The sequence below is a fragment of the Tubulanus polymorphus genome, chromosome 4, assembly GCF_964204645.1.
Source record: "Tubulanus polymorphus chromosome 4, tnTubPoly1.2, whole genome shotgun sequence".
NCBI lineage: Eukaryota > Metazoa > Nemertea > Palaeonemertea > Tubulaniformes > Tubulanidae > Tubulanus > Tubulanus polymorphus.
In genome coordinates, this window is record NC_134028.1 from 2182158 (window position 1) to 2205764 (window position 23607).

A 23607-nucleotide genomic window follows, 5' to 3' on the forward strand; every position below is an offset into this window, starting at 1 on the left:
CGCGTACACACATTTCGAATATCAAGATAGTGTTATGAAATGATGTATATTTGATTATGGGGGCAACATAATGATGTGTTTGTTTATTATATTATTACTATGTATTCATAATAAATATCTGTCTGACAGTTCACAGTTTCTACATCTGTCCTGGTATGTCTGATACCAAGGGTAAAAATATAGGGGTGAGTTTAGTTTAAAACAAGATTTGTTTTGAAAGTCATCGGTGACGAAGTTAGGCTCGACAGTCGGGCTCGGAGCTCCTTCAACTTCGAGAAATCTATGGGCCGAATAATGAGTCGGTGCTCGACGAATCGGATCAATAAATACAGATCGTCAATCAATCATGGAGGCACTATTTACTATATTCTGGATATTTGGGTGAAGTTATCGGAACGACGGATCGGACGTATAAGAGAGCGAAGCCGACCTACCTGCTCTTCTCTTTCAATTGCTCTATTTCAATTACTTTCAATTGAGCATCATATCTAAAAAAATGAATTACGAAAGAAACGTAAAGGGGAGCTATGCACTAAATGTGCTTAAGGCTGAGTAATTAGTAGGCTACTCGATTAGCTATATATAGCGATATTAATACGAAGATTTATTATATGATATTACATCCTATCACCGACACTACTATAACGTAAGGACATTCAAAACCAGCCCAGTAATCGTTTTGCATTCAACAAAACGGAGGATTGGATTAACCCCTTCATTAATTGTTAAAACAACAGCAAAAACCTTCATTTACACAACTATCCAGCCAAAGAGGAGTGAGAATTCTACTTGAACGATTTGGCTCTTTGAAGGTAATTTCGCAATCGATGGCTCTTCATGCGTTTATAATAGAAGTAATAATATAGAATTGATAATATCATATTAATGGTGAAATTGAAATTTCAAAACTCTCCAGACATAATATTATTATTAATATGACAGGTGTTAAACTAAAACCACATTGAATATTATATATAAACAGGCTTTGAGAAGTGTAAAATCGTTTCATTTAACGTAAATGAATTTGAAAAGTAAGTTCAAACAATCATCATTTCTCACGTTCGATTTAATCATTCGTATTGGAAATGATAACGGCGGTAGTATTAAATTTTCACTCTAACCTTCCTGGGCCAGTTGCTCAAAAGTTGGTTAAAGCTAACCAGCAGATAAATGCCGTAGTAAAAATGAACATAATTGTCACAATGTCAACTATACACTGGTTAACTTTGACTAACTTTTGAGCAACTGCAGGGGCCCTGGTGAAGAGACATGTATGACTCTGCCGTGCCAGTATAGAGCAGAAATCATAGAACGGTGGTTTTTTAGAAGGAAACCTTACTTTGTTGATGAACTGAATGCAAAAAATACAAGTAGATTTAAGTGCACTATATATGTATCTAGTAAACTCAGCTATACGGCTAACAAACTATCTTATTTTATAGAATACTCACCAATAGAACTAATATTACTCATGAAACCGAAAGTTACACACTTTTCTTTACAGAAATGATGTGGAAATTCCTTTGTTCTGTTGTTTTTGCCTTTTGCTGTGTTGAACTGATTTCATCACAAAACCCAACAAGTAACGTATCTATCTACAGGGAGATGGGGAACGGGAGTTAGGGTGGCAAGATAGAAAAGAATCTTATCAAATTAAAACACATAGTAGTTTTCCGAAATGAGATAACAATTAAATTACTTTTGTCAGCATGTAAGAACACTCAAGAAGGCACAGAATACAAGGGTACACTGAGTACGACCTTCTCTGGGAGAACTTGTGACTCATGGTCAAACCGTCCCGGTTCTTACTCGTTCCCAGCGGGTGAAACTGCGACGAGTGCTCAAAACTACTGTCGTAATCCCGGAGCAGTTCAGGATACTAGGAATAAAGATGGTCGTTACCTCTCACCTATGCGAGCAGGACCTTGGTGTTATACAACTGATGCATATGTGTGGGATTACTGTGACGTGCCGGTATGCGGTGAACCTCCTCGAGATCCTGGTCAGTGAATTTGAATTTGATCACATACATACCCGGTATTTTGGGGCAAACAATTGCACTAAATGGTATGATTATATATTTTGCAGGAGTTGACTGTTTTAAAGTTACGAGATCTATGAATAAGTACTATTTTTCTTACAATGGTTCACGTAGTATGAGTAGACTTGACAATCGGTGTGTCTATGCCCCTAGAGTAGAAGGCCATTTTCTCAATGTCAGGTAACTTTATCAATAGGTTGATTTAAATTTGATAATTTGTTTCTGATCCTGTACTGAAAAATCTAATGTCTTTTAGGAATTCCATAGCAAAATATATCAAAAGGAGTGACGTATGCTATGTTTATAATGGCGCCACTCACAGGCAATTGGGATGCTACGTGTATCTCGGAGATAACGCAAATAAACCATTCAGACTTGAAGGATGCAAATCCCCTGTTAATTGTGGTGAGTTTGAATTTAGAATAAACGTAGAAAAGATATATTGCGTATTCAAAATGGTTGATCCAATCGTTGTTGTGTTGTCATGGTTATAAGTAGAAAATTAGCGTCTTCATTCTTTACATGCATCGATGTTGGTTATTTTTCAGCCCAATACGTAGCACCAGCAACCCCTCCACCAGCACGTAAGATTCACTGATTTAACTATCAATATTCATATAGATTTCACTATCACTATCAGCCAATATTTCACATGCATTTATGTTTCTTTCGTCAAAATTAGCCTGCCAACCCGCATGTTCCAGTCAACATGAATGCATCAATAACATTTGCCAGTGCAAGACAGGATTAGTAACCAGTGGAACGACGTGTTCATGTCCCTCGGTAAATCTTTACTGGGACACAACTACGTTAACTTGCCAGCGTAAGTGCAATTCAAAATTGCCATCTAAATCTCTTCCGAGAAAAATGATGATCTTCATCATGATTTTTTATTGATGCAATGAGCGTAAAAATGTTGCGAATATTCTTAATATAGCTGCGTGTCAAGGTCGTTGCAAAGATAGGGAGATATGCGTGAATGGAAATACTTGTGAGTGTGTAACTGGATTCAATAGATCTCCAAGCGGAATTTGTGAACGTGAGTTCATTCGAAGATACCGGTTCAAATTTAACTGCATCGAAATGTCACATAAACCTCTTAAATAAGAAATGTGACCAAAATCCTCTTAAATAATGCGATAAGATTCTTGATGTTTTTCATTTTACAGCTCCTCCTACAACATGTCAGAAAATATGTAGAGCGTATGGCGATCCACATTTCCTATCATTTGATGGGTTGAGTTACGATTTTCATGGCCTTTGCACGTATATACTAGCAGAATACAATGAACCAGCATCAACCTGTCGGTTCAGAATCTCATTGAGAAGTGTTAGAGTTACACAGAGTGTTCCTGTTACCTTTTCAACCGTTCTCATGTTTGAATCGCTTACACCAGGACAAACATTTTCGACTCGATTCAACCGAATTTCTAAACAATTAATGGTAAATCTCGTTTAATTGGATGGCTTAATGAAGATATCTACTAGAAATTAATTGATTTAGTTATTAATGAACTGTTGAATGTTATTACTGAGAGGAGGTAAATGTATAAAGACTATATTTGATTATGTACGAATGTATGTAGAGATATTGCTTTTTGCAAAATCGATAGCACATGTGATTTCGGATTCGACACATATTTTCACTCATTTTCAGATCAATAATAAATTGTCTTCAAGTCCATATGTTGGATTACCCGGTGATTACCAGGTTGGTTGTGAATTGGGAATGTTTTTTGTGAGAAGCGCTCAATGCAGTATTGATGTCACATTTAGAGATTTTACGGTGATCATACAGCTCGGAAAAGCAACTATAAATACCTACGCAGGTATTACATTTATTTCAAACGAATGTTCCTTACTCTTTATTCTAGACACTAGAAAATCTTTCCACAATTTTGACTATATTTCATTTTGAATCTTTCCAAGTGAATGGAACTTTAATTCGTTCGATGAAACTGTCATTTAAAGTAACATGTCAGTTGGATAATGGAAAGTAATCAATCCGTACACAGGTAATCTGATTGGTCTATGCGGTAACTGTGATGGAGATAAAACTAACGACCTCGATAATTGTTCACAAGGCACGATGACGATCGGTTCTATAGGAAGAACGACATTAAGGAATTCCTGTTTAGCGAGCGATGCAGAATTATCATTAAGGCCAAGGTATTGTGAACGAGTGATTATCATGAAAATGATGGCACATTAAAGCACTCCATATAAATCTATAGATAAGTAATCTTTATATTCCAACTATATTCCAATATTCCAACTCATACCTTAGTTGCGTCAACCCGACACCTCCAGTTACCTGCGAAAAAAGTATTCTTGATGCATTGGGATCGGACAAAGAAAAATGCGCTCTGTTAAAGTAAGTTTTAACCAAATATATTATGCATGTTCTACATATTATCACTTGATAAATTGATTTGAAAATATTTTCATCATTTTAGGTCCTCACCGGGCCCATTCGCCCAGTGTTTGGCTAGTGGCGTGGTGGACGTTTCGCCTTTTTTTGAATCATGTAAAAAGGACGCGTGTTACACACGAGCAGATATAAACAAACAAAAAGAAATAATTTGCGCGAGTCTTAGCACATTTGAGGTGAAATGTAGAGAAGCTGGGTTTACAACTGATGTTTGGAGATCAGCAACTTTCTGTCGTTAGTATCCAACATAAATGTACATGTATTATGATTTATGTAAAAATACATGCGATAAGACAACAAACATGATAGATAGATAATCTATTTCTCTACAACCAACTTTAATTCTTTTTAAATATTTGTAATTTCTGTTGCAGCGACACCTGAATGCCCACAAAATTCACATTACAACCACAGTGCTGTTACCCCTCGACCAACATGCACACAACCGTTCCAATACCATGCAGCAAACGCCGTCAAATTACCATTGTGTATTTGCGACGATGGGTACATGCTTTCTGGACAAATATGTGTTCTCAAATCAAAATGCGGTATAAATTCGTTTCCATTTTACATTTCATGGTTTATCGATTTGTTAATTACTATTTGCAGCATTATTTACTATCACTCTTTGATCACCAGATGTATGTGTTCAGTCTCAGTGTAAAAATGGTGGAATTTGTGAACCACAGAACAGTGGTTACAGATGTATCTGTCAAAAGGACTTTACAGGAGATTACTGTGAAAACGGTTAAGTTATCAGTCAGATTGTATTATTAGTGCAATTAGTTCACATAGGCGAAACGTGGTTTATAATTTTTATTTTAGATTTCCTTTCTAATGAAATATGGTAAAGATTTTGTGTTCTTTATGAGCTGTTTTCAATTTCTAAGAAAAGGGAAAATGGAACGATGATACGTTTTTTCACAGGTCCTGGTAATTTGTGTGATCCAAATCCATGCAATGGTGGGGTGTGCCAGATTGATCCATATGGTGAAGTAGTTTGCCAATGTCCAGAATCCCTTACTGGTGAACGATGTACAACTCCAGTACCTGTTGGTAAATAGTGAAATACCACTTGCCCACTTTTAGAATAACTAAGAAAGTCATTATACAGGTTTTATTCTATTCTTTAGATCCCTGTTCGCCAAACCCATGTAAAAATGGTCTGTGCCAAATTCTGCTGGTAAATGGCGTTCCGAACACATACACTTGCAGCTGTGATCCGGATTATACTGGGGATCAATGTCAATGCGGCCCTAACACACCTTACGACGCTAACTCTGGTGAATGTGTCAGTAAGTATACCAGTATCTGAATGATTATAATTGAAAACCTGTATTTTACTTAGTAACAAGTTAGCTGCGCTTATTAGCCATTGTTTATTACAGATTGCTGTTCTTCAATTTCTTTCAGAAGATCTAATTATAAAATGCCTGACACCGTTGGTTTGATATTTTAGGTAATCCATGCTCGGCAAACCCATGTGGTACCAATGGACAATGTGTTCAATCTGCAGCAGGTCACACTTGTAACTGTAATGCGGGTTTTACCGGTGATCAATGTCAATGTGGCCCTAACACACCTTACGACGCTAACTCTGGTACATGTGTCAGTAAGTATACCGATATCTGAACAAAATGATTGATAAGAAAAATCAATTAACACAAAAGCCACAACATCATGGCTGTTAATTTTACTAAGATTTATTATGAAATGTCTGAAATCATTTGTTTTTACTTTAGGTAATCCATGCTCGGCTAACCCATGTGGTTCCAATGGACAATGTGTTCAATCTGCAGCAGGTTACACTTGTAACTGTAATGCGGATTTTACCGGTGATCAATGTCAATGCGGCCCTAATACACCTTACGACGCGAACACTCGCGCATGCAAATCAGGTGAATCATTTTCTGACTGACAAATATGCATATCATAAAACATTTGCAAAATTAGAAATATTCTCCTGACCTCATTAAATTCTTACAGTTTGTAATAGCTGCACAGATCGTCAAGTGCTCGATGCTAGTGGAATCTGTCAATGTGTATCAGGAACAACATGGAACGGATCGCAGTGCGTCTGTGATTCCAATCGCCTCTGGGACCCCGTAACGAAAAAATGCTTTGGTAAAATTTTTACATACATTCGAAATGATTCTTGGCAACATTTTAAGCTCTACCAAAGCCGTGATGCCTTCTAATTAGCTATGCCTATCGGAACTTTAAATGATACTGTTAATCATTGGCTATTACTCATTAAGATATTTCTTCTTTTTAGCGCATGTTGCTAGTGCAGGTAATTCTTACGATTTACCATTTCAAAATTATGATTTGGTCGAAACAATCTAATAAATGCAAATTGTTTTCATTGTGAAATATCAATCCTTTCAGGATGGTGCAGGCTATTCGTTACGAATCCATGTAGCCCAGGATTATGCGTTCCCAATGGTCGAGGATATTACTGCATTTGTCCCAATGGGCACACAATTTCTGGATGCCGCTAGAACCCGACCATCGAATGGTGAGGTTTACAGGTTTAATCATCTGTTTCGTAATATTTTGGATTTTTACTTATGCGTCTCATTTCTTTCTAGACTGTGAGAAATGCGTTCGCTTCTTGTTTTGTTTGTGATGAATAATGTAGCACCAGAAAAGACTGATATCCAACAATTTCTTCTCATGTCATGAAATTAATTGTATTTGATTCATAACTAATAAAACATATTTACGCAAACAATGCAGTGTCTAAAATTCATCTATGGTGCATTTGATCCTAGAGTTTCATTCATGATTTGATCCCATGCGAGGAATAGGCACTTGAGGATTATAATAGACCTATAGAATTTGCTTCCATGCGGCCAATGAATCTACTAAAACCCCCCAAAATTGACTAAATAACATCTACTAAGTAGCAAAATCAATGATAACAAGAAAAAAAATTTGAAGGTATATTGAAAAAACAAAACACACATAGGCCTGAATTGCTTAATATTGTCGACAATTAAAAAGATGATATTGATTATGTAAGCCCTACACATGTAATAGACGTTATTATAGATTTGAATATATCAATAATTGAATTGATCGGCAACCAGGGCCAACTTCGTTATCGGAGTAAGTGGCCCATAGTCGAACTAGTGAAACCATGGACTCTTCGTTTTAGAGTCCATGGTGAAACCGAACGTTAGTCAGTCGGAAATTCCGGAATAGTTCGGAAATTAAGCGCATTCGGTTATTAGTTCCGAGCACTAGTCGACTAGATACGAAAACCGAATTTGGCCCGTCTAACCTTGATATATTGATGACGTAGCACACAGTCTCAAAAGTTATTATAAAAATGTATCAAAAACAAAATAACAGTTATACAACAGTTATGAAGAGTGAGACTTAAATGATTATTTCAGTATCTATATACGGGGTGCACCAGTTTAGTAACTAAAACTAACAGATTTGTCATAATTTGTCTGAATTTGGCGTGCATATTTTTAACCGATCATCCGCTCCGCTAGCCATGAGGCTTGCATGAAGGTGAAAGCATTGATATTCTGACACTCAATACACTTTTTTCCTTACACTTTCTAAACTTCCTTGCGCGAAGCGACGTCTAAGGCTGGCTTAATGTCGACGCCTAGACCAACGCAACCGGCCGGATAATCGCCGATCAGCGCCACATAACTTCAGCGTTTTCAAACTTCCAAGCATTTTCAAACTTCAAAAGAAAAGATGCCATTGACCGCAATTCAAGAATGGCCAGTGACCTACCTGTAATACCTTTTGAAATCATTCCCCGAAGCTTTTGTTATTGGTGATGCAACCAATCACCGGCTACGAACTTTAAGGGGGTCAGTTAAAAACTGGTGGGCGCTCCTACAAGTTGTCATTACACTTGGAAATTCTACACGGCGAAGAAGTCTCTGTCGCTGGTTATTGGTCAGATAGGACACGTTTTAGAAAAAGAGAATTTTCATTAGATTGTAACAAACGCAGCTGAGCTGATAAATTATTTGTTATTAATACAACTGGATTTTGGCAACAGGACACGGAATTTAAAAATGACTTTAAGATTGACTCTTAAATAAAAGGATTACATTTTCAAATTGCTGCTTCATCCGCGTTACAAAGTTGCTGTAAGGTAGGTGGAACATTTATTTAACATTAGCGGTCGAAATTATGTTTTATAGGTTTAGATTTAGGAAGAAATAGTTGCACTTTAGGTTAGGGTTAGGTCAGGTTTAATTAACAGGTACCGGTACCCAGTGTTCCAGCTTCATGGAAGATACAACAGACTCGCCTACCGATGAAAAACAAGAGCGGTCCGAATTGAATAAGGTAGGACATATTTCAGCGTGGACTTATCAACTAGAGTTGATACGTCCATGATTTCAGTGAGAAGAAAAAGACCCCCGGGCCGCAGAAGATCGAACCCGAAGTTCAATGATGATGATAGAGTGGCTTGAAAAATTCAGGTGCGATTTGTATGACATGTTTAATTGTTCTTGTAGATAAATAGAATTGATAGAATTTATGGTAGTTCTAACTAGTTATTTGACCCCCCCAATTAAAACATAATTTCAACCGTTAATTCTTAGGTATTTTGAATATATTTCACGATTATTCAACGCCCCCCACCCTCACCCCTCCCCTTAAAACGAAGCTTCCACGATTTTGTGGGTCAAGCGTGACTTCGATAGGATGAGGAATTGACGATTTGGACTTGACAACTTTTTTCTACATAATAGAAACTACATAAACGTTAACACATGTAGAGCTAGGGGGTTGGACTATTAACCCCCCAAAAACATACAGATAACAGTGATACAAATATAAAACAATGGAAAAATATACACTTATATAATATTACACATTAAAATGATAGAATTAAATTTTTCACGCGCCATTTCATTTTCTCGCGCCATTTTTTCGAAGTCTCATCTCGCGCCGTTTTATTTTGAAGTCTCATCTCGCGCCATTTCATTTTGAAGTCTCATCTCGCGCCATTTCATTTTGAAGTTTCATCTCGCGCCATTTCATTTTGAAGTCTCATCTCGCGCCATTTTATTTGGAGGTAATCTCGCGCAGTTTTATTTGGAGGTAATCTCGCGCCATTTTATTTTTAAGTAATCTCTTTATTTTTATTTGTCTTTTTTGCGCATCCCAGATACATCACTTATTTTGTTGTTCTGTAAATAATCATATATCAACTCACTCAGTTTTGTATTGTAATATATGTATTGTACCATATATTGTATTATGTATTGTAATGTTTTGTATTATGTATTTGTAATTACGTACTCTTCTCACTCGGTTCTCTCTAATTAGTGTCAGTCTGCCTATAAATACTGATTAGTAGCGAAAGCTTGTGCGTCAAATAAACCTATATTGTATACTTATACTTGTCTCGTAATAATTATTCTAAACCCGGTTTATACCCAAGGCTCCTCTACGGAATAAGGGAACATCGTGTTTTAATTCCTGATTCGGACCCACTGTCGCAGCCTTCGTCAGTGGACACAGGACAACTCGGGCTGGATTCGAACCCTTGAAAGCAGCAGGCCCTGCTCTTGGACATTGAGGAAAACTTCTGAGACTAAGATTCGATTTTCAGCCTTCTTTGACGAAGAGAACTTCAGCGGGACAATACTCAGAATTCGAACTTGTGGAATGAACCTGTTGTGGAATTTTCTGCGAAAGCTTCATTTTTCTACTAGAAAGGAAATTAAATCAATTTTATATCGGTAACGATTACGACGAGTAGTATTGAAACAAACACAGTTAACCTACACGGCTGTCTGGAATCAGTTGTTTCGGGATGAAAAATTTGCAGATAATTCCGAAACATATTCATTCCATCACGAGGAGACTGAAATTGACTGGTGACCCACGTACGCTGGGCGAACTTTGGTTATCTGAGTTAGTCGCGACTATAGTTGAACTGTTGAACTGAATCGTCATTCATGAACATGTAGACCGGAAATAAATCGGAGTTACGCATGCGCACAACAAAGCACCGACCTGGTGTGAAAAAAAACAATTCGCGACCAGTCTAACTCCATCTTCACCCGTCAAGGGATTCGAACCCACTACGCTAAAGCTGTTCGCCGAAGCGAGTTCGGGAGTGATACCTGACCCCTGGCAAGCGAGGATGGTCTAACTCCGATAACCGAAGTTGATTAGACTGGTTGCCTGTGCCTCGAAGCATAGACCGGTCACCAGTCTGGCCTAAAGTTTACTTATGATCCACTAGATGGCGCTTTTGACTGACCAATTCAATTCAAATTCATAGGAAAACAATATATTTTGGGGGTGTAGGATCGGTGATGTTTCAAGAGGAGCAGCTCAGAGAAAGTGCCTGTGATGGCGATATCGAACGTGTACAGCGACTTATTCAACAAGGAGTCAGTGTGAACTCGAAACACAACATCAATGGTTGGTGAGTGGGCCCTCTCGCTCTCCTCAGTCTCAACGATCGATATAAACAAAAAGTCAAAAGTAAAAGTGTAAATCGTCTTCCTCTCTCACTCTCAGTCTCAGTCTCAGTTAGTCTGAATACCAGTCGTTGTTACTGTTCCCTACAACCTTGAGACCTTTATCAGTCTGATTCGACTCGGTCTCTCTAAGTTTAACTAATAAGTCGATTCATTCAATTCAACATGTTCAAGGATAGGATTGAAAGGATTGGAAAGGAGTTAATTTTTCATGTAGGTAGTATGTTTATAGGCCTACTAGTTCTCTAGAGACGAGAGCAGAGTAAATCTGTGGGGGTTGGGGTGAGGGTTATTGAGACTTGGGTCACATCATTTTTCTGTGATCACATTAAAAGCGCTGTGAACTGTAAAGCGTTCATTATGTTTTCCTGATCTCCTTAGCGTTTTAACGTAACGCGGCCGGGTAGGGATAAGGGGTCAGGTTTCAGACGATGCAGACGTTATAGTATCACAGAATACTATAGTTAGTTACCTAATCGTTGGTGGTAAGCTTTTTATAATCCGATGAGCTTATACCATTCATGTGGTTTGTGAAAATATCCGATCGTGAAACTAAACCACAGACAGGTTACTGACTAAGAATTCTATTGACAGTTCTGTGTAGTCTAGCTTTTGTGTAGTGGATTTTGTGGCTCAGCTTCGCGGTGATTGCGTCAGTTGACAGTAGATTTTCATTAAATGTTCGAAGCTCGTTGGGGACACCCTCGAATTTCCGATATTTTTTCCGACCTTTTGAATGATGCCTTACCTACTGACCCTAGTTGTCAAGATATTTTCTTTTTTACATAGGACCCCGCTTCATTGGGCGTGTAAGCGTGGGCATCAATCGATTGTTTCATTGCTTCTTATGAATGGAGCTGAACGGAATGTAACCAATAATAAAGGAGAATTACCAGTTGAATTGACTGATAAACTGCAAATTCGCGAAATACTTGGAGGTTAGTCTAGTAGGGCGTTAGAGACCTTTACTAACAAATGAACTGTCAAATGATTGTATTCTTTATATATATGTATATATATATATATATATATTTCAGCATCTAGTGACACACAATACAAGTGCGAAGATTTACCGATAACACCGAACTACATCAGTCATCCCAAATTTCCGTACATCAAATCTTCTTCAACTCCGGCCAACATGAACGGCTACGCTGCTCCTGCTGAGAAGGATGAGATGTTGAGAAGTAAAATGTCTTCAGTTGCAGTACCTTCACCTTCATTAATGCAGCCAAATTATTTACTTCACAAAGAGGGTATTTTAGATGAAAAAGGTAAATTATCTATCGCAGGTTTACGATGTAAGAGATCTTCGGTTTTTCTATTCTGTATTTATAAGCCATAAATCCAACATTGCGTTTCTATGAACTTTTACGTTCTTTATCTTAGAGTTAGTTCTGAAGGTACGAATTGCTTTAGCGGCCGAAACGGATTTCATCGAAATCGAGTTGGATCGTAACAAACTCACGTACGAAAATCTGCTGCTGACGTGTTGTCGAGAGCTCGAGGTCGACAGACATCTCGCGTATAGAATCCGTAAAATGCCGAACACGATTTTGAGAAAGGACAAAGACGTGCGACGATTGCTGGATTTCCAGCAGATCGAACTGATTTTAACTAGTCAAGCGACTAGCGCGATATCGAGACATTACGGTGGTAGTCAAGGTGGTAAACAGATCATTTCTCCTGCCAAAGATTTCAAACCAATCGTTTATTGACACTTACAAATATTCCGTCATTGAGAACAAATTTTACTTCAGTTGTCGATGAATCAACATTAATTCTGGAAATAGATATACATCATGGACATTTATTGCATCGAACACCCGCTGGGTCCGATTGGGTCCGATTACTGAGAATAAGTTGAGATTTGAAAGCTCATTTCAATCATGGTATCAATACCACCAGTTTCGTCTTGAAATTAAAGCCGGACTTCGTTCTAGTCCTGAGAATCCTGGAAAGGTCAGGCCTCTGGAAATAAGTAATGATTTTGGGAAATGATTTAAAATGTTAAGTGTCTAAAACTATTAAAAAGGTATGGAATTTTAGAAATGCGGTCGGGATTAATTTTTCTCATGGTTTTAGTACTGCGTTGTGAAAATTAATTCTGGTGGCTAAGATGGGAACATCTTATGCATTTCCTTATCTACGTAGTAGCTTATGGTACCCTATGGAAAATCAACGACTGCAATTGGTACAAACCCTTGTATGGGTAACTAGATCTTAACAATAGACAGTAGCATGTTTTACCCCATAAAATTATTAATTGTTTACATTGATGAAACATTTTTAGATCCTACGTTTTTTCAGATTTTCAATACCAGGTATATTCTGTAATCTTTTCCCCCGATTTCAAATGTCTTCCTTGATTTCACGTATTAATACTATTAATCATTCAAAACAATCTACTGCTTTCAGTAGGCCCTATCAATTAGGTATTTAATTTTGTTACATTAAATTTTGATAGTGCATTTTATCAATAGAAAATAAATTTTCCGTTAAATTAATAACTAGTGTATTATGTTGTTTATTGAATCGGTGGCAGTTTAAGCTTCTGGTGCTTGTCACGGGTCAATACTTGAGCCAGTCACAAAGATGTCATATTGTATGTAGCAAGCAAATAATCCAGTAGAATATAAACTGAATATAACGTAATATCTCCCCAACAAAAATACAAATACCCTGATACAAATTTACTCTTTGCGACTAATCTATTATAAAAGAAATTCCAGTCCGTTCAGTGCTGTCTTTAAGAGTGGTCATTTTCTATGAATCCGACCTGCAGATCAGTTATTGTTTGTCCGCTGCAGCCGTTTTAAGACATCCTCACTTGCCAGGGTATGGTATCGCTGCTGAACTCACTTCAGAACGGCTAAAGCTTAGTGAGTTCGAATCCCTTGATGGGTGAAGACGTTCTAAGACTCTGGCGAGCAAGTTTATATTTTTAGGGGCAGCTCTAGACACTTTTACTGTGGCGAACACATGATGGATAAATATTGTTGCATTTGCCAATTCCATCAACACTAGTGCTTTATTTAAAGAAATTATTCTCTCAATCAACACTTTCAAGCAACCTAAATAACTCTCACAATATGTTTCATACGTTTTTTCAATTAGGTTAAAAAGATATAGGAATTCGTGTTAGTCCAGTGATGGTCCATGTTAACCGGCATTATCAGTGATGGTTTCACAGATCCTGTTACAATGTCTAGCATGGGCACAATTCACACAAAAGTGCTAAAAACCACGCACCAACAGATATGACCATAAATGATAGGTTTTAATCCATATAAATCTTTTATTTGTACAAATTACATAGTTAATCAACAACTACTACAATTATTTTTGTATTTCTATTTACAACACATGCTTTATAATACACAATCCAACTTGCATACCGGTACTCTCTTACATTTCTGTGTGGAACTACATGAGAAAAAACATTTTCAGTAATGAAGTTTAATCACTTAAATTACTGATCCCTGCAGAGTTGAATAACCGAATAACATGTAACATTTAAGGTCATCCATTTATTTTTAAGTACCAATCTACTTCCTGCGAATTGGACATCAGACACTCGTCACTATTCTTCCATGTTTTTGATCGAAAATGAACTAACAAATGCTCCTCAAAAAGTGATAACCCAGACTTTAAAGAATGCAAACTGATACTTGCATCTTGAATTTTCTAAAACTTCATGGGTAAAGTTTCCATAGATAACTCCTTAGCCACATATCTAATAGTTTTAGATGGATGACCTCTATATTTGAATGAACTACATAACAACAGTGACGAACTAAACTGGTAAAATATCAGTGTAAATGTAGTGCTGCCATCTCTTCCATACAAATGACTTAATCAAATGCGCAGAAAAATACTTCGAAGTTTAAGCAGTCGGTATGTATGTTTACTGTTAAGGACAAGGAACTGTATGTCTTGACTCTGATGAAATCTATTTTTAAAACATTCAAAATAACAATTCTATAATAGCAGACCGCGTATATATGGCTACAGTTTATGAAGCAGTATTGAAGTAACACTTAGTACCATTTTCATCCAGAGGTTATCAAGACCTAGAGCTCAGTTCCATTAGTTAAGAAATTAGATTGCTGCAACCTCAATACTTAGGGTACAAATCCACAGCCTGCACTTCCTTTTTTGATTAGTTGATTAGTTATGGGCCCAAATCTCGGAGATAGTGTTTGTTAAGTCGTGGCAGGCCCTATGAACCGGAACCAGGTGAATTGAATTGTTGCAGTAAATTTTCCTATCATACCTTTCATATAGCTTACAAACCTGAGAACTAATAACAATGTAAATTGTATCAACAACACATTTACGATTATTGACAAGGTTTAGTGTTAATGGGGGAATTACTGCAAGTTTTATTCTACCTAAAATATGTTAAGGTCACCATTTCGTTCATACATGTAAAACCAAAACTTCTGGACAGGTAGGATAGAATATGACATAGATATTAAACAGATTGACAAAGATTAAAACATGATTTTCACAATACAATCAATATAGGCATACGTGCACATGTATTAAATCATGACTTGTCTAACAAAAAGAATTTGTCCAATTATTACAATGACTTAGGAAGAACATATCTTTGAAATAATAAGGAGTGTTACTAATGCTATGTCTATTTTATGTACAGATGAGATTAAAAATTTAAATAAATAAAAAGATTACAATATAAAAACATGGGCACAAATGTATTAGTATATACAGCGTCTATCTTCAAACAACGATAGCTATTCAGTTTGGCGGCGTAGATACAAATTCAAATAAAGTACTCCTCACAGTTGCAGGAGTCGAATTCCAGCTTCCGGTCTGAGATTACGTGGAACCTCGTATTAATCAATGGACACACAAGGCTCAGACATAACAAACCGAAATGTGTAAATCAATAATTGATTTTACACAGCGATATACCGTACAAAATAGATATCTTGGTCCCCTGAAGTGTGATGCAACACGAGGTGCCATTGTAATCATCTATTTCAACCTACTGGTTGAGCAGTACTCAAATTTCTTAATAGATATAAGACAAACTAATGATTGAGGAAGTTTTTTTTACAATTTTACATACATTAACTCTCTAAAAATAATTAACAATGCCCAAAACTTATTTCAAACCCGATTTAGTCAAAACGTTTTTGATATTTTCTCTATAATTTGCATATCAAGGTATACAAGTTCATTTGATTTACACGTATCTAGCATAAATCTTTCATCAGTTTTGATTAAAATTTCTTCAATAGCTAACATTAACATATCATATTGCATTATTAACTCATAACAATTATAGTTGAACTAGAAATTACACACGCACGTTCATTTAAATAACGACTAATGAATTTCTTTCTGAAAATCGACTCATTTTCTAATTGTTCTAGATAAAAAGAATTTCATAACATCTATTAGAATCATTCAAGTCATTTTTATATAAAAAGGTATAGTTAAAATATGTGCTTGCAGAAGTCCTCAATTGAAAACCTTTTAAAACATGTGTACGATGAATCAGTTGACTCAAAGCACCATTCAATATCTTTTTCCATTACATAAGATTCCAATCCATCCATCATAATTTTGTAAAGTGTGAATATCAGTAATGATGCCGTAGGACATGAGACAGACAGACAAATCTATTTCGGGAAGATCAGTAGTCAGATGAACTGATTGTCAAAATGAATACATTATAGAATTATGCCTACCACACCAAACATACAGTAAATAATTTGTTGGTAAAAATAATGTCGAAACTGATTAGCAGGTTAGACGAGAAGATACACAATATCCGTGTATGATGATGACCATCATCAGGCGTACTCAACTCAGTACGCCTGATGATGGCTAACAGTGGTTAGCCGAAACGTCGCTCCTCAAATACAATCATTCTGATATAGAATTTTTCAATTTTGGCTTTGTTATTGTGGGATTTCTCTCGTTATTGGCAGGTTTTCATGTGATCCGACTTTTGACTGATATATTTACAAATCATCATACCAGTACCTGTTTCATATTGGAACTGAAACATACTAATGACGTTTAAACCATGACATTTATGCGACCCATAAAATTAATACGGGCCATAACTTTGTTCCGAAATGTAACACCATAGTTTGAAAATGGTGGCCTACCACGATTCCGGAAGTTATCGTAATTATGTAAGATAAATAAGTATCTCTCTCGTTCTTTAAAAAAAAAACCAACCTATCCTATCGCGCTCGTCCATAAAGTTGCATTTCGCTCGATCATACATCCTGAATATCATATACGTAAATAAACGGTTAAAGTGCACCATTATAGATAAAAGTGTATCATTCTCACATCCTATACCAATCACAGGCATTAAGACGCCTCCGTCGCGTCAGATACAACAGGTCCTAGAATTTCATTCACGAACGGCGAAATGTCAACATTCAAGCCTTCGTACTTTTTAATAAACGCGTGTTCGAGCAGTTTTTTGTAATTCGGTCGTTCGACATACGGTTTCTTCAAGCTATAAATATAAAACAAAATAAGAAAAACAAATACTTGATTATACTTCAAAATTACAGCAATAACTGCATTAATCTGAATTGTAAGTAAAAGTACAGCGAAGTTCCAACCTAGAATATCTAAGAGATTACTTACCATTGAACGATAAAATCTTCAAATTCTGAAGAGAACTGATTTGGTGGAAGTGTCGGAGCTGGATCTTGGACAACTGCTCTCAATTGATCAAATGGCGTGGCCCACGAGTTGTATGGAAACTTGCCAGTTGCAAGTTCGATCTAAAATTTGAAAATTTGTAAATCTGATCAGAAACTTCACGGACCAGTCTGATATACCTGGTACTCCAAAACCCAGTCTGATATACTTCTAAAACCACTCTTACAATTAACCGTTACAGATTCCAATGAAAAATGTCAAACCATAAAGAAGCTACAGGCACCTCATAATTCAGGCCAAAATGATATTTTTGGGCACAAAAAAGGTCACACGATGTCTGATTGCGTGGCCCAATTTTTCTGATGGGCCCTAGAGATGAATAAATAAAATGTTTCAATACATACCATAGTTATACCAAGACTCCATACATCGGTTCTTACATCATACCCTTTCTGGTCTTTTTCTGGATTAATTCTTTCAGGCTAAAAATGGAATGTCGATGTCAAATCAGTACACAGTCAATTAAGCAAAGCCTTCAGTTTATGGTTGTAGGTATTCGAGACTATTTATAGTCTGGATTATAGTTATTTCACCCACAATATAAATTCGACTAAGTTGTTTTTACTTTTGTTTTGACGTTTCGGGAGGATTACTTCCACCCATCTTCAGAGATTAATTTGAAAATAAATGTTAAAACTTGTTTTTAAGTCGTTGTCTAAAGCTTAACTCAGATCGACTGCAACTCGATCATCAACGGGTTGCATGGTTTGTTGACTGCAGATTTGCTACTTAGAACGCTACGCCATGTGAGGCAATACTTGACACTGACTGGGTATGATGTCGAGATCGGTCATAGGAAATAGAACTAGCTGACTGATCGGATCCTAGTCGACCTGAGTTAGGCATCAGAATAAAACTCGTCTGGGATAAGATTGATTTCCAGAAGAATGTAAAGCATAACCTACCGCCATGTAAGGTTTACAACCAGCATCCATTGTTTTAGCGACAGAATCCACTAAATGTCCGCTGATGCCAAAGTCACATATTTTAACCTGTCCGTTACGATTTATTAATATATTCGATGGTTTGATATCTCTGTGAATAACGTTCAACTCTTCTTTCAGAAAGTGCAAAGCATTCACGACCTAACACAGTAAATAAAACAGTTGTTTTGAGAGACACCTGAGACATTCTTGAAATGAAGTTAGAAATAATGTCACGATATCCTTTCCGAACAAAAATCGTTTATACTAATCATTGCTTACCGCGGCGGCAATAGTGCCTAAAATTTCTTCGGGAATTGAATTCTTCAATTTGAAAGCTTCTTTATAAAATTTGTCCAAAGATGTATCCATGAGCTCCATGCAAATCCACACATCACCCTACATAAAGATAACCAACATTAAAAGGATTTCCGGAAGACAATGTCGACCGTTCTTATCGTTCTAGTGTGGGAAAATATATATATCGTTTGATAAATGAAAATAGATTATCCAGCTTACCTCCCGAAATAGAGCACCGTAAAATCGAATGGTATAAGGACAAGAACTGCTTTGCATCGACACGTCAAGATCCATACGCAATCGTTTTTGTTCTTTTGTGTTTACAGTGACAGCAATTCGCTGAATAACGAAAAGAATAAAATTCCAAATTTTCAAACACAAACAATTAATTTATGACAAATTAGACGAGTTTCATCGGTGAATCAGTGTTTTATCGAATTCGCTTAAAACCTTTCAATGCTGACTAATTAGGACTAATACCCAAAAGTGCTGGAGATAATTTGAAGAAAATTCCAGCCCACTGTGTTGAATAACGGGTGTCTACATCACGGCCACTATGTGCTGCCATTTTTCAAAAGATAGAAACGAATTAAAATAACATCAATCCACCTCAAGTCCATACCTTGACAGCCATAATTAATCCAGTTGGTTGATGTTTCATCTTCTCAACGACTCCGTACGCCCCGCGACCGAGTTCAATGATCGTCTCTAAATCAGTGGCGTCTACGTCGTAATCTTGACCGTCAACTGTGAGCGTAGCATGATCCTGAAGGTTACGCGGTGGCCTGCAAGCAAATACACGCATCAATACAAAATAGAATCAATTGAACCCGTAATTGCTAGAATTGCAATTCAACTCATTTATCTATATCCACAAAGGCTTAGTGCAAAATACAAGGTCTGCTTGAGTAAAATCTTATATCGGAAAAACCATGACGTATGATTTTCTCTACACTTATACATGCGAGCAACTATGAGCCACGCAGACCAGACTTTATAACACAGCAGCTCGACTTTAAAAACCCATAATACTAAACCAATATTTTCAAGTATGTTACTGCGGAACATGGCCCAAAAAAAACACCCGGTACTCACACAGGACTAGGCGGGGTCTGGTTCATATCATTGAAGTCAAATTTCAAATTTTGTTTCCTTCTCTTCCCTGAAATGAAAGAACTATGCATTTTAATCCAGGTAGAATATTAAAAGAATTGTCAAAATTTCTCAGTTGGTACCAGCCAGGTGTATGCACACAATAGTTCAACAAGCTATTCTAAATTGACAATATTGACAGGAAGATATTTGTTGTTGAGAGCAAATGCTCAATATGAAAGATCTGTTTGTTTCCATCACAAATAAAAATGCTTTATTTGATCAATTCAAACATCCTTCTGCTTGTAACATACGGAGATAGCATACATGTATGAATGTGACTTTATCATTGTAAGCCGTGGTTTTCCGGCAATAATTCGAGAACATGACACATCTATGACCTCTGCCTTACTTAAGACAAAGGCAATTCAAAGAAAAACCCTAAAACCTTAGTTTATCAAAAACGAAGAATAAGGCATAGGCCATTTATATTAGCCCAGAAATAAATATCAGTAATTCCTTACTTTTTATCTTTTTATCATTATCACTCGAAGATTTGTGCAGTAAAACTGGCGCCGAGGCCCCCTCCTTGTCGCAGACAGTTTCATTCTTTTTAATATCCTCATTAGAACTAATATCATCCATAATCGTAAACAATATCTATCCGCAATATCAGTAAAAAACCAGAAAATCTGGTGCATGAAACTAAACCCGACTGATAGCTATGAAATCAAAGCGAGCACTGAGTGCGCATGAATGTTGTCATCAGTCACTCGCATGTGCTTTGATAGAAATTGGGAATCCCAGGTTGAATTGACACTTCCATGTAGTATATATTTGCAGACACACCTGAACTGTGTCAAATAGGCCTACATATTCATATTCAGTTCGCGCAGACAATAGGAATTAGGAATTCACCTAAGAATAATTGATTTTCACATATGGTATTTGAGAATTATTTTCCTGTTGAATCCGCCTGCCCTATCATTCCCAATGAATAGATGCTATATATATATATATATATATATATATATATATATATATATATATATATATATATATATATATATATATATATATATATATATATATATATATATATATATATATATATATATATATATATATATATATATATATATATATATATATATATATATATATATATATATATATATATATATATATATATATATATATATATATATATATATATGAATTCCTTCCTGGTAACATTAACGTGTATCATTATATATATATATATATATATATATATATATATATATATATATATATATATATATATATATATATATATATATATATATATATATATATATATATATATATATATATATATATATATATATATATATATATATATATATATATATATATATATATATATATATATATATAATGATACACGTTAATGTTACCAGGAAGGAATTCATCAATTTCAGTTGATGATGACAAATAGTTAATTCTCCCCTCGATATCCTCATCCATTTCGATTGAAATCTATTATTCAAAACTTCAATTTAACAAAGCCTCAGTTTAAGTGCTGTATACATGCCAGCAATCTACTTACGTACCGGTACATGTCTACGTTTATATCAGGGTCCCGACAGATCAGTCATTCCTGGATTTTTATGGAGAAAATTTCAAATTTGGAGGAAGTATTTGTATAACTTTCATATCCTCCTAAATCAGTATTGTTTATCTCGATAAACTGCTAATTCATCGGTAAGCAAATATTTATCCTAAACACTACAATTTCTAATTCAGTAACTGCTTAATTTGGTAAGAAAAATTATCCTGGTCCCAACTGTTCAGGCATGGTCTACTGTACAACTAAACTTAAAATTACCTATATCTCAAAATAGAAGGAGTTTCTGGCATTTTGCTCAAATTAATGCAGTTCTAAAAACGTTTTAAAAAGGCAAGGATTTTCGGTTTATACTGAATCGAAATTAATAAACAGGTGACGTATAAACAGAATAATCAATGATACATGGGAATTACAGAATTTATAAGCTGTCCTTAGATCTAAATAACGTAACATGTGCTATCGCAAAAATATCAAGCACTGATCTGTTGTTCCCCGGCAAATCCAATTTCCAGGAAAAAAATGAATTGATGAAAATGTAAATCTATACACGACATGAAAAATCTGATCATCAATTAAAAACAGTTTACAACATTTTTTCTGAATGCTTTATATGTCAAAGAAATTAAACTGACCAAGACCAGGAATGTTTTTGACACCTGCGATTTTTCATACAGGCCCCTACTTAAACAATAGACAATAGATATAGACAACTAAACTGGTTTCAATTATTCTTGTACCTTAAAGCAAACCTTTAACATTATAATTCTTTGTCAAATAAAGTAATACATATATTTTTACAACAAATTTGTACATGGAATCAGATTTGTAGGCCTAACCAATTTTAAAACCGATTTCTGCTTAAATCAGTCGAACTAGTTGACTACCACCCACTTAGACCTGATATCTGACTAAACAATTTACAATGACCTATGAAATATATTTTTACGACGATCTATTTCTAACGCTTTATTTCAGACCCAGAAACAGGGATCGAGGAATGCAATATGATTTAAAATCAAAGTTCAAACATCAACTGAACTTATCTATCCTATAGTCTAATAAAAGTATGTGACGCATTATCAACCAATCCCAGTCTGATACCAATACCTAAAATTGCCTTACCTGCCATGATGAGGCCTGGAAAGAGATACTCGGCGTTGTAATGTATATCCTGAAAATACAAAAATTGATATAGGCCTATATATTTTTATTCGGTTACCGGTACTATATTCACAGCTAGGCCTACTGATTGTGAATAACATATTCTATTAAATCAACTGGATCCAGTTCCACAGTTCTGAGTTATATTTAACCCTAGAGTTAAAACTTTGAAAATGAACTGATGCTTACTCAAGAGTTAACTCTAACTCACAACTGTGGAAGTAGATTTTGGAGGGGTCAGTCTAGATATGCTTGCCCAATGGGCAAGTGGCTTATTCCTTAGATCGAACCCTGCTATTTCATTCCAAATGCATGGATGGATTGGATGTTGGTGTTTAGGCCTATTTATTGGATTTTCAATTATAGTGGGAAGGGATAGGCTCACTGACTGTTATTGTGAATGACAATAGTTCAGTTAAAGCAGGTAAGAGGATCTGATACTCGGGCTACCTTCAAGCTTCAACACCAACCGAGGAAATTCACTTGGCCACTTTGAGCAGGTGAGGGAGAAGGGAGAAATAAGAGACGGGTGTACCTGTTGTGTAAAAGTACGTGGGGAGGAGTCGAGACAACACGAGAAGAGATGATAGAGAAAACCTTTATGTGGCATTATTTCTTATTTAGCTGTTTGGTTGCATACAATTAACACATTCAGAAGCACGAGATATTATAGTTAAAGACCACGAATTCTTACCTCAAACCTTGTCTTGCAGGAATTTCCTGAAAAACTGAGTCATAAAATCGTGTTAGTTGGAAATTGAGAGGATATCACTTGTGAGGAAAACCCACTCTGACGTCATCAGTCATGAGTCACACTCGCTTCCCACAGTAAATTCAATTTC

General features: G+C 36.0%; 3 protein-coding genes and 1 long non-coding RNA gene across 6 annotated transcripts; 3 read left to right on the forward strand and 1 right to left on the reverse strand.

The window, feature by feature from the left end:
* Window positions 1–2347: 2347 nt before the first annotated feature.
* On the forward strand, window positions 2348–6390 carry LOC141903359 (zonadhesin-like). Its single transcript, XM_074791465.1, has 11 exons — window positions 2348–2446; window positions 3699–3870; window positions 4057–4210; window positions 4329–4415; window positions 4498–4706; window positions 4847–5020; window positions 5112–5219; window positions 5400–5528; window positions 5606–5767; window positions 5932–6084; window positions 6215–6390. Exons 1-11 carry the CDS (start codon window positions 2348–2350, stop codon window positions 6388–6390), a joined length of 1623 nt encoding a protein of 540 aa, XP_074647566.1.
* Window positions 6391–6467: 77 nt separating this feature from the next.
* On the forward strand, window positions 6468–6981 carry LOC141903222 (uncharacterized). The gene is made up of 3 exons (XR_012619064.1): window positions 6468–6596; window positions 6748–6765; window positions 6861–6981. It is a non-coding gene; the product is annotated as an uncharacterized LOC141903222 (long non-coding RNA).
* A 3757-nt stretch (window positions 6982–10738) lies between these two features.
* LOC141903215 (ankyrin repeat domain-containing protein 40-like) lies at window positions 10739–12699 on the forward strand. Its single transcript, XM_074791288.1, has 4 exons — window positions 10739–10899; window positions 11744–11892; window positions 11992–12228; window positions 12344–12699. The coding sequence occupies exons 1-4, from the start codon at window positions 10787–10789 to the stop codon at window positions 12670–12672; spliced, it is 828 nt and encodes a 275-aa protein (XP_074647389.1). The 5' UTR covers window positions 10739–10786; the 3' UTR covers window positions 12673–12699.
* A 1338-nt stretch (window positions 12700–14037) lies between these two features.
* LOC141903213 (dual specificity mitogen-activated protein kinase kinase 6-like) lies at window positions 14038–23534 on the reverse strand. Of its 3 annotated transcripts, none has more exons than XM_074791284.1 (10): window positions 23301–23411; window positions 22727–22775; window positions 19996–20062; window positions 19523–19685; window positions 19120–19239; window positions 18883–18999; window positions 18583–18762; window positions 18022–18099; window positions 17600–17739; window positions 14038–17465 (listed from the first exon to the last, which is right to left on the reverse strand). In XM_074791284.1, exons 1-10 carry the CDS (start codon window positions 23373–23375, stop codon window positions 17315–17317), a joined length of 1140 nt encoding a protein of 379 aa, XP_074647385.1. In that variant the 5' UTR covers window positions 23376–23411; the 3' UTR covers window positions 14038–17314. The 3 variants fall into 3 exon arrangements, with proteins under 3 accessions (XP_074647385.1, XP_074647386.1, XP_074647387.1); XM_074791285.1 differs by lacking the exon at window positions 23301–23411 and adding an exon at window positions 23460–23534 and having other exon boundaries at window positions 14039–17465; XM_074791286.1 differs by lacking the exon at window positions 23301–23411 and adding an exon at window positions 22955–22991 and having other exon boundaries at window positions 14039–17465.
* Between the last annotated feature and the right edge of the window lie 73 nt (window positions 23535–23607).